At 39.4% G+C, this 12,179-nt stretch overlaps 1 protein-coding gene across 1 annotated transcript in view; it reads left to right on the top strand.

Moving 5' to 3' along the window:
- Positions 1-12,179, top strand: part of Ttc6 (tetratricopeptide repeat domain 6) — a 163,889-nt gene that overhangs the window by 69,775 nt on the left and 81,935 nt on the right. Inside the window, exons 6-7 of the mRNA XM_048361981.1 lie at positions 1-172; positions 7,262-7,403. The exon at positions 1-172 is cut by the window's left edge and continues 20 nt beyond it. Of these exons, the coding sequence (XP_048217938.1) occupies positions 1-172; positions 7,262-7,403 (314 nt within the window). The remainder of the gene's footprint in view (positions 173-7,261; positions 7,404-12,179) is intronic.

Genomic DNA, 12,179 nt, shown 5'->3' on the forward strand with positions numbered 1-12,179 from the left:
CTCCTCACATTCATGATCTGTGCAACAACATGCCGACCCAGGAGCTGCCGATTGAGCTGTTCCTGGCTTCTCGCGTCCTCCACACTCCCGACAAGATGAGTCACAAGAACATGCTCGGAAAGGTTGGGGCATCTTTCTTAAGTGATCGGTTTACGGATGAGCAAAGAGAGAGGTAAGAGAGTCTTAAAATATTAACCTAAATAAAATCCTCTTCAATATTAAATTTTAACAATATTTTAAAAGATCCATTTTTCTTGCCCTTACAGCATTGTCAGTGACTGACCTATACTTGTCATGGTATGTTCTGAACCCATTTCCTCCAACATGATTTTTAGTAAAAATCAGAGCATTCTACTTAAATTCTTTCATGGCTTAAACTCACCTGATTTCCTGGTGTTCAGTAGTCACATTAAGCTTTTATTTGAATCCCTAAAAGAAAGAATTCACACCACTTACTTTTTATTAAGACAAAATATATTTTGAGGATTCACGTGTCAGTTATAATTTTATGCATCTAAGGTTTAATTATTTTTTGTACCAGTGCTGGTACCTTACTTTTTCCCTCAGCATTTCCCCTCATAGCTAGTACTCAACTACTTGAGCCATGCCTCTAGTTCTGTTTTGTGCTTGTTAAGGAGATATGAGTCTCTTGGATTTGTCTGCTCAGGCTAACTTTGAACCATGATCTTTAGATCTCAGCCTCTTGAGTTATTAGCATTGTAGGTGTTAGAAGCTGGCATTCAGAAAGTCTTATTTTAATTCATCACGTCATTGTTTGGTAACTTTTTGACAAAACATATGGGAAACATTTTTGGAAATTTCAAAACTATTTCAGTATGTCTCATAAAAATAGTAGTTCAGGATAATATTCTTTGGAATGTCCCCTAAAAGCTTAAAATTGGGGGTAGGAAATACGAGATTCTACATTTTTGTAGTGCTGTGTGGCTTGAACCCTGGGCCTCATGCATGCCAGGCAAGTGTTCTACCACTGACCTACAACCCTAACCCCTGAGACTGTGCAGTTCTGAGTCATTTCTTTAGCACTTTGCAAGCTAAGCATACTTTTGAGGACTTACAGCTTCTATTGATCATGTGAAGTGGGGAAAATGCTGTTTTTTTCCAATTCTAATTTTTTTTCTTCAAGTAAATCTCACTTTCTTTTTCCAAGAGAGAGTCAATAAATGGTCTATTTGATAATGATAATTCTTAGCAATTTGTTCCTAAGTACCAAATAAGAAGTTAATTTAAGTACTGAATATTTAATTTGCTAGTATCCCTCTCAAGAGGATTACCTTGCTAAACATAGCTTAACCTTTTCAAAATATATCTGTCTGCTGAGCTTACAAATTTGGAGAAATGTATAATTTTCCTACACTAATAAGGAATTCTAAAGAAAGGTAATTGTGAGCACAAAATTAATACCTTTTCATTTGATGGCTTTTGCTTCTTTCTGTGCAATGAATAGTTAACTCCAGATTATAATAATACTTGAGTTTACATAGTTTTAATGTTTTCTGGATTCTGTGTATAGTAATTGGTTAATTTTGACAGAAACTAAAGATATTTTAGTACAACTGTAAAGATATATGTAGATATACATACACATATATTTAAGTTTATTTGAAATAGAGAACTATGATTGAAACTTATTTTCTTTTGGTAGCTCTAGGGTTTGAACTTGGGTCCTCAGACAGGTACTCTACCATTTGAACAATGCATCCAGCCTTTTTTGCTCTGTATAGAGTCTTACTTTTAGCCTGGATGATAATCGATTTGTTCTTTCTGATATAGGTGGGATGACAAGTATGCCTTCAAGTTTCTCTGTTGAGTTGTGCCCCTTGAACTTTTTTGCCTAGGCTGGCTTGACCGTTGCCCTGATCTCTGCCTCTTTTCTTTGTTTCTTTACTATATCCTAAAAATCTGTTAACAATCGCCAATATTTATCTACATGTTTTTGTTTGCTTGCCAATAATTTCTTATAATGTAATGAAATAAAAATCTGAGACTATCCTGTTTTATTTTCATGTAATCTATTTCACCTCCATTTCTTTTAAGTTTGTACAGGATTTTTCTTTTAAATTAAATAATTTCCTGAACATATATTTGGAGGTGGGTAGATTTCTAATGAACTTTTCCTGGCATATGCAAATGCCTTCTTATATAGTACCATCTCTTCAGTTCAGGATTTTTCCTTTCTACTCTTGAATAATGTTTGCATTCTATTCATTTGTTGTATACTTTCAGGAATACCAATTCTCCGTGTGTTGGTTCTTCATTACCTAATCTCTATATCATTTCTTTGCTTGTATCCATCTCTCAAATCTGTGTTCATCAGTTCTCACATTTCCCGAGGTACAAATTTTAGAAAGTCACTACAGTTTTCATGTTAATACTGCCATGGTATTAATTGTCTTAATTTCATAGTCTCAAGAAAAATTTACCAGTCTTTCATTTTGTTTGAAATTCTACCTGTTTCATGAAAACATAAAGTTTTTCCTTGAGACCAGAAGACAGAACCTTTCCAGATGACCTTTGTTTCTCATAGTAAATCTTTTTCAAGAGCATAGTTTACCTACAATTCTTTGAATGCTGTTTCCTCCTTATCCCCTGTAGACTGTCCATGGAACTAAGTCACTGGATTGTTCTGTGGGCTCATCTGTGACGGAAGACGCGTCATTTTTGGCTACCCAGATTAACTCTGGCATATATTTCTCTAGTATTTCTTGGCTGCTCATTTGGGAAGCAGTGGAACCTGAGGGGCAGGTCCACATTCCAAGCATAGTCATGGGCATCCTGAGAGGTGTGGGAGGGGTGTGGGGTGGGGGGGAGCAGGGCGCCATCTGACAATTTTACCTCCACCGACTGTTTCAGTGATTCTTCCATTTGCAAGATTGTATCCAAACCCACCAAAAAGGATAGAGATATTCCAATAAGAAAATAGAAAAAATTTCGTGGCTGAGAATTCATGGAGGTCACTGCATTTGCATAATGCAGTACTAACAACAGCTCAGGGTGTTCATAATATTGTTCCACTTCCTAAATTAAGAAAGTGCAGTGATTCACTTTGACAATAAATAATAATAAGAAAAAAAATAAAGTGCAGTGATTAAGTGGCTAGTCCAAATTTACAGAGCTGGTAAAAGCTATGACTCAAATGCAGTCACTCAGCTGCCAAAGGTACTTTCTATTATATCCTTCTACTTTTTTCCTCTTCTTTTTTTTTTATTCTGAATACTCATTCTCCTACTTTCAATCCTTGCTTAAAACAGAAATTACGCAAGGCTAGTAGAATCTCTGGTTACTTAGAGAGATGAATACTTACCATTGGTAGTTGTCTTTGCTCCTTTGCAACCTAAATTTGGAACCAGAGCCTCTGCTGAGAGTAAGATAGGGATCCTACCTTGTTATGTCTGTTCCCTCCTTGGAACTGAAAATTCTGTTTTGGAATCAAGACCTGGGTTTGCTCACTGTGCAATAATTGCTGATTTTAATTATGTAACTTCAGAAAGCACTGAAGCAGCTGAGTGCTGATGGTTCATGCCTGTATTCCTAGTTACTCAGGAGTCTGAGATTTAAAAAGATTGCAGTTCAAAGCCAACCTGGGCAGGAAAGTCTGGAAGATTCATTTCCAAATAATCACCAGAAATGCTAGAAATGAAGCTGTGGTTCAAGTAATAGAGCGCTAATCTTGAGCAAAAAATGCACAGGGATAGCTCCCAGGCCTGGAGTTCAACCCCTAGGACCAGCACAAAAGTGGAAAAATAAAAAAAGAAAGCATTGCAGTCTATGAATATTGCAGTTTTTTTTTTAATCTCATTGTCCTCCCCACTAGAATGTGCCATTGTCCTATGCCAAGCCTTTCTGATGCCAGTTGTAGATTATCATTACTTCAGTCTGCCATGCTTCATTTGTGTTACTATACTTTGTCTTCTGCTGCTTATTCCCTTCCAGCACAGGTGCCCATGCCCCTCAGTTCTCAGGCTAACCTAGTCTTGCCTTCCCCCTTACTTGTCCTTATTACTTGCTGCATGCCTACCTAAGGTGTTACACCAGACTTCTTATACCACAGACTTAAGCCCTTTTGGAAGTCTAGCTGGTAATCTGTGTCACAGAAGTACATATGTCAGTCATAAGATATATTGACATTCTTCCACCCTACATTTTTTCTATTATGTATTAGGAGGCTCCGGCAGAATTATGCACCCCAAATCACAGCTGGTGGCAGAGTACTCCCAGTTATGTTTCTATTATGTTTGCTTTGAACAAATAGCTTGTTTAGTATGCCTTACATGTATTTAGAAGTATGTATAGCCTGAGGTGACAAAAATTATATTCAGTAGGTCCTGTTAGATTTAAGAAAGACAGCATACTAGTGAATTTTTGTTTTTGAATAGTAGACCAAAAAGGGCATTTATTTGGAAATGTGTGTTTCTCTAACTCCAGCACGTAAAAGCTGGATTTTTAAAGTAAAACAATGTCATTCCACCAGATGTCACTGTTTGCATGTAACAGTGAAGTTACAATGACTCAAAAGTACAATTTCCCCTCCCTCATCATATTTGATAAAAAAGAATTCTGGTGGTTTATATGTATATCTTTCTATGGACTTATTATTTCGTTAAGACTACATTCTGTGCTTTTAACAGAATACATATTCTTAAAGCCTTTGATGCAGAAGAAAATCTTACTTAGCTGAATTCTCCCAGACCTATGTCCTGGCTTTTAAAACAACATTCTCTGCAAGTTAATGTTTTTCAAACTGTTGGTTGAGACCCCCCCCCCCCTAAAGCACACTATGATATCAGTTCAATGCTTTGCTGTGGACACTTAAAACTGTGTACAAAGCAACAGTCCATTGTGTGCTAATTATCATTTTTGTTTGTGAGTCATTTAAGAATTTCCCCGTACACATTTTGTGAGTTCCCTAAAAGCCCCTGTGGGCTCCATCCTGTGAAGCTCTCCTCAGGCCTTGGGCCCTTAGAAGCAAGGTACCTGTTCTAAGGACAACCCCCAGGAAGCTGCTGTGCACAACTTCTCTGGAAGAGAAAAGTGGTGGAGGGAAAGCCAGAGGAAGAACAGAGCTGCACTGGCAGCGGCTCAGACTCACATCAGTGAGACTCTCAGAAGAGTGCTCAGGGCTTAGAGAAAGATGCCTTTTGAACTTCATCACAGCAATTTACAATAAGCAATGCATTTTTGATGGACTCCAGTGGCTCATGCCTATAATCCGAGCTACTCAGGAGGCTGAGATCTGAGGATCAAGGTTCAAAAGCAGACCAGCAGGAACATCCACAAACTCTTCTCTCCAATGAACCACCAAAAAGCTGGAAGTGGAGCTGTGGCTCAAGTGGTAGAGCACTAGCCTTTTCTGCCTAGAGCAGAAAAAAGCTCAGGGAGCGTGCCCCAGGCCCTGAGATCAAACCCCAGTACCAGCGTTTAAGAAATACACATTTTATAGTCTCTGATCTCATGGGACACTGACATTGACTCAGAGAGAGGTTTAGCTTTTGCTCCTAAAGGAGTGGGCTTGGGGGATTATGCTATCAATCACTTACTGAGCATGTACTGCTTGGAAAAGCATTAAAAGGAAAATGGCTTTATCTGACTGTGTTAGTCTGCCTTCTTTTGCTCTAACGCAGTATTGGAGACCGTGTTAGAGCAACAGGTTCATACTGTCTCACATTTCTGAAGGCTGGAACATTGTACACTGGACATCTGCAGCTGGTCAGTGACATTTCATGCTGCTTCATTTTGGTAGGAAAATGGAAGGACAAGGAAGGGCCCATGAGAGAGAGAAAAGGAGAACATGCTTCCTCCAACCATAGCTAACCTTCCTGCAGGAAAGACATGGATCTACTCCTGAGGTAGCCAACCCTTTGACCCAAACACCTTCACCTAGGCCATACTCCCAGCACTGCCATTTTGGGTGGAGGGCAAGACATACATTTTCCTGGTGGAAACCATGTTCAAACCGTAACACCAACATAGCATAGCTAGTAGCTGAATGGGCTGGAATCCAGGCCCGTAATCTCATTCTAAGGCGTATTCTTTTCAATATATCAGTGGGTTTTAGATTTCTCTGAAGGTAAACACCATCTGTTTTTGTTGTTCTTGTTCTGGTCCTAGGGTTTGAACTGATGGCCTGGGCACTGTCCCTTAACTTCCTTTGCTCAAGGACTCGACCCCCAGCACCACTTCTGTTATTTTTTTTAATTTTTGTTTTTTAAAATTTGTTGAGGATAAGAGTCTCATGGTCTTTCCTCCCTGCTCTAGCTTCAAACTATCATCCTCAGATCTCAGCCTCCTGGGTAGCTAGGATTGCAGGCGTGAGCCACCAGTGCCTGACTAGAACAACCTTGATATCTGGTGTGTACAATAATTATCTAGCTGTCTTCCAAATTTATAAAACTAGAATCTCCTAAGGAGGGGTCTAGGAAGCTATAGATTTGGCATTCATCTTAGCCTATTATCATTTGACTGGTTATGGACAGTCTGAGTTATATCAGTCATTCTCACACTGAATGTGTCAGAACTGACTGCAGTGCTAGTTAAAATCTAGAAGGCTGAGCTCTCTCCCCAAGTCCTCATTGATTAGGTCTGGGTGGGTCTAAATGACTTTCTAACATGTTTCTAGGTAACATTGCTGAGGCTGGGCTGGGGCTGGCTTTGGCTACAGAGATGGGTTTTACTTAGCCCCAATTTAACAGTATTTATTCAGTACTGACTGCATTCAAATCCTCAGGAGATGGAAAATGTCACGTTTTCCTCCAAAAGCACACTGTATCTAATCTTCTGGAAGAAATATGTACAGAAGACCAGATTTTAACACAGGTTCCATGTTCAAGAAGGGAAAACTAATCTGAGAAAGCACCTTATCATTCTTCCCTTCTGCTTAGGTTGGTGCTTTGCCACAGTCTAAGAAGTGACTTCTAGACTTCTATTGAGTTTGCAGTGAAGAGCAGGTTAGAAATAAAATGACAGAGAGCTGTTGATCTCCTTTGTAATGAGTTGTTTGCGGAATGCAGTTATGATTTCAATGTAGTGAGACACAGTATCTATCATAAGTCTTACTGCTATAATATATGCAGAACCAAACACTAATTGCTTTTGGATTAATTCTCATTTTATATTATTTGCCTTCCCCTCACATGTGGAGATGTCAAATGCCACCATGTGTATGTCAGCAGAAGAATGCAGAGAGAGCAAACTTTTGTTTCCTCTGTCAGTAATAGTAAAAGCAAATGTTTGTGCCATGTTGTAGAATGCTCTATGGAATTCCTGTGATGGAGGAAAATAAAGAGGATATGGATGTTTCTCCAACAGCACCAGAGGAATCTGCTGAACCTGAACAAAGACCTAGTTGGCATGCTCAAAGATCACACCTGAGCCTCCTGGGAGAAGAAGTAAGAATTTTCTTTAATATTAGCTTTCTCCAACTCAAAGATTCTTAAACTTGGAGGCTTATGATCCTCTTGACATTCCAAAATATTATTAAGAACTTCAATAATTATTTATGCAAAGTATACCTTTTGACATTCACGATGTTAGAAATTAAAACAGAAAATGCTAAAATATTTATTAAAAATAATAGTAATCATTTATGAGTTAGCATAAATAGTGTAATTGATGAACATAATAGAGTTTCACATTACTATGGTTTAACAGGCAAGTGCTCCACCTCTTGAGTTTTCTGCTTTTAGTTATTTTGGGGGGCCAGGATCATGCATTTCTTTTCCAGGCTGGTGTGGACTGAGTTCCTGTTTACCCTCCTCGGTAGCCTGGGGTGGCAGGCGCGAAGCCCAGCCCCAGGCTTTCCCTCTGATCCAGGTGGGATCAGGCGAATTTCTTTCCTCCTGCTGTCATCCTCCTGACCTCTTCCTCCCAAACACCTAGGATTACAAGCGTGAGCCCCTATGCCTGCTGGCTATGTTTTTAAATACAACAACAGAGTAAGAAAACTAGGATTGTTTCTTTAATTATTCTTCTATGGCTCACTTTACTTTTTGCTTCATAGAAGATATTGCTAATGGATTCGATTTTGTGGTTGTTTTAGGAAATATATGAGAAAATTTCTGGTCTTATAAGATAGGTAGTTGGAAAAGAACAATTTCTCTTTCTCTCCCCTCCCTCCCTCCCTTCTTCCCTCCCTCCCTCCCTCCCTCCTTCCCTTCCTCCCTCCCTCCTTTCCTCCTTCCCTCCCTTTCTCTTTTTGCCAGTCATGGGGCTTGAACTCAGGGCCTGAGCACTGTCCCTGGCTTCTTTTTGCTCAAGGCTAGCACTCTACCTCTTGAGCCACAGCGCCACCTCTGGCTTTTTCTGTTTATGTGGTGCTGAGGAATTGAACCCAGGGCTTCATGCGTGCAAGGCAAGCACTCTACTGCTAAGCCATATTCCCAGCCCAAGACCAATTTTTCAATAGTTGCTGCTTACATAATTGTGGGCATTTTTCTTTAATAACACACCAAAATTTAATTAAGTGCCAGTTTCTTGAGAGTTAGTTGGGATACTGCTACTTCTGGGCAAGATAGGTTATGGTCATTTTCCTTATTCAGTTTGTTGCCTAGTAAAAGTCCTGAACAGTACATAGGATGACTCTAAAAGTGGAGGAAAAGAAGCACAGTAGCTAGGAACTAAAGGAGTTAAAGAATGACATGGAAGTGAGTAAAATTTCTGAGTTTTCCTTTTGCTTCATGTATGTTAGACTTAAGTTAAAAAGAAAAAACCCAACAAATAATCTGAAACACCATAGATAAAGGACAAAAAGCCCCAATGAAAACGTGTTATCACAAGCCAAAAAGCAGGCGAATACATTAGAATGAAAATTTTAGAAAAGGTAATTACTCTTCTCTAGCCAAATATGACAGAAAAAGCCACCCTCGCTTCCCATATTTGCCAATAAAAGCCTCATGTCTATCCTTTACACAAGCGTTCCAAGGGGAACCAACACCTTGGACAAGCTGGCTGAGTACAGACCTGTGCTGTAGCTTGGCTCTAAAATGCCCTCTCCACGCTCATGCATTAAAGGCTTGGTGCACAATGTTCAGAGGTAGGGCTTTTGAAATGACTGGATCATACAGGCTCTGATTTAATAAATGGATTTATAATTGACTGAATTATTGAGAGGCAGTGAAAACTATGGAAGGAGGCCACACTGTCCCTGTACCTAGATGTACATAGATGTTGTTCCCGCTGCTTGTTCTGTTTGTCTCCTTGCTTCCTGGCCACCATGAAATGAGCAACTCTGGCCACCTCATGGTCATTACCATGCTGGTTCCATTTTGTTTCAGGCCTACAACAATGGATCTAACTAACCTAGGAGCCTCTGAAATATGAGGCAAAACACATCTGTCCTCCCTGACATTGCTTTCCTCAGGTATTTTGTCACATAATTAAAATATGACTAATACAAATCTGGACTTTCATCCAGGTAGTGTTGTGACGAAGCTTCCTTTTCAGCCCTGAAGGTGAGACCACATGGAATTCCATCCCCACCCTCAGGAGGGCGCCACTCCTCCTGCTCTCCCCTGTGGTGTTCTCACATGAGGTCCAGAGTCTCATGATACAAGACCCTAACTGTCCAGATTTTATTTTTAAACCAATGATCAGACTAATAACTAGGAAAATCTCAACCTTGAATGTAAAAAGCCAGTCCATGCATGGATTGATAGCAGACGTTAGAATTTTCTGATGAAAAATTTAAAGCCACCATCCCACACTTGCTTCAGTAAGTACTTAGGAACACTTTTGAAAAAAGTTTACAAATATGTTCAGAGAGGAATACAACTGTGAAAAAGTTTGTTGCAACTGAAATCTGAAATTATATAAATAACTTTTTTTCATTTCTTATTACACTAAAATTATTGATTTGCCTAAGACATTGAATGAGTCTTTTTCTACTATGTGGATTTATAGCACCATTGACTACCTGGAAAATATTGTTCATCAACCTATATAGCTTTTGAAATGTTGGTATACTTTACAAATAACTTATAATTAGTGTTGCAGAAGTCTTAGCAATGGAAATCAGGAAGGGTCATAGTGAGGGCCATACATTTTCCAAAATTCTGATTTTTTGTTCAAAAATTTCAATTTTAATTAAAAATTTATCTACACAGGAGGCTGAGATCTGAGGATCATGGTTTGAAGCCAGCCTGGGCAGGAAAGTTTGTGTGATTCTTACCTCCAATTAAGAACGAAAAACTGTAACTGTGGCTCAAGTGGCTGAGCTCTAGTCTTGAGCACAAAGGCTCAGGGCCAGTGCCCAGGTCCTGAGTTCAAGCCCCAAGACCGCATGGGAAGAAATTAAAATAAAATTAATTTATCTATTTATTTTGCTGGTACTAGGTTTTAATCCAGGGCCTCATGCTTGCTCTGCTGTGCTCTACCACTTGAACATGCTTCCAGTTCAGCTTTTTGCAGTTAATTGGAGATGAAGTCTGGTAGGCTTTTCTGCTCAGGCTAACTTTCTTTTTTATTATTATTTATTTATTGTCAAAGTGATGTACAGAGGGGTTATAGTTTCATACATTAAGGCAGTGGGTACATTTCTTGTATAACTTGTTACCTCCTCCCTCATTTCTCCCCACTCTCCATGAGTTGTTCAGTTGGTTTACACCAAATGGTTTTGTAAGTGTTGCTTTTGGAGTCATTTGTCTTTTTACCCTTTGTCTCTTGATTTTGATGTTCCTTTTCCCTTCCCTAGTTCTAATACCAATATATACAGTATCCAGGGTACTCAGATGAGATACAGTGATAGTGCGGGGACAACCACAGGAAGGGGATACAAGAGGAACAACAACAAAAACGCTACAGTTTCACACAACATGTTGAAAATGATTACAACAGTGATATAGCAGTCATTTTCATAACATGGAGTTCATTTCACTTAGTATCATCTTATGTGTTCATAAGGGTATAGCTAGTGGGCTCTTGTGATCCTCTGCTGTGACTAGCCTAAACCTGTACTAATTATTCCCTATGAGGGAAACCATAGAGTCTGTGTTTCTTTGGGTCTGGCTCACTTCACTTAGTATATTTTTTTCCCATTTCTTTATGAATGGGGCAATGTCATTCTTTCTGGTAGAGGCCTAAAATTCCATTGTGTATATGTACCACATTTTCCTGATCCACTTGTCTACTGAGGGGCATCTGAGTTGGTTCCATATTTTAGCAATGATAAATTGTGCTGTGATGCACATTGTTGTGCTGGTGGCTTTAGTGTGTTCTTGCTTGTAATCTTTTGGGTAGATGCCCAAGAGTGGGGCTGCTGGCCGTCCATTATCAGGAAAACTAACAATAACAAATGTTGGAGGGGATATGGCCAAAAGGGAGCCCTACTTCATTGTTGGTGGGAATGCAAACTTGTTCAGCCACTCTGGAAAGCATTATGGAGGTTCCTCAGGCTAACTTTCGATCAAGATTCTCCAGATCTCAGCCTTTCGAGTAGGTAGGATTACACATAGGAATCATTGTTGCCCAGAAAAGGCCCCAAAGTTTTTTTGGCATAAGCAGTCCCCATTGATTGACTTCAATGGATAGGCTTCTGTCTTTCATTTTTAGGAAAACATTTGCTACATGACCTGATTTTTATTTGACTCATTTATTATTTATTTTTCATATTTATTTATTCATTCCTGTACCTGAGCTTGAATCCTCCGTGTTTTGCTCAGCTTTCTTACTCACAGCTTGTGGTCAGCCACTTGGGCCTCCTCCAGCCCAGCCTAATCTCATTCTCAGTCATTACAGTTTATTAATCCACACAGTATCTTACGTGCACAGTGCACACTTTTCTTCCAGCTTCACTGTCCAGTGGCAGCCACGGACGCATCGTGTGCTCAGCTTATTCTTCACATTGACTGGGAAAAAAAGATGTGAACTGAAAAGCTGAGAGTTCATAAAATTAAGGATTTTTTTTCCTGCTGCTCAGAGGGCTTTTTAAAAGCATTTTGCCTGGATTCAGGAAGAAAGCACTGTCAATTTTGCCATAAATACATATATATTTTTGCCATCAGCGTAAATGTCAACACAGTGAAAAAGGCAAATAACCTTTTCCAGGGTCTCAGACTACATTTTCAAAGCTGGTTTTATGCCTTATGTTTCATTTATGGGAGACTGACCTTACCACTGAAATTAATGTGTATGTATGCCTTTCTTCCTCCATGAACACAGTGCTCTGACCT

Source organism: Perognathus longimembris, chromosome 14 (assembly GCF_023159225.1).
Source record: "Perognathus longimembris pacificus isolate PPM17 chromosome 14, ASM2315922v1, whole genome shotgun sequence".
NCBI classification, from domain to species: Eukaryota; Metazoa; Chordata; class Mammalia; order Rodentia; family Heteromyidae; genus Perognathus; species Perognathus longimembris.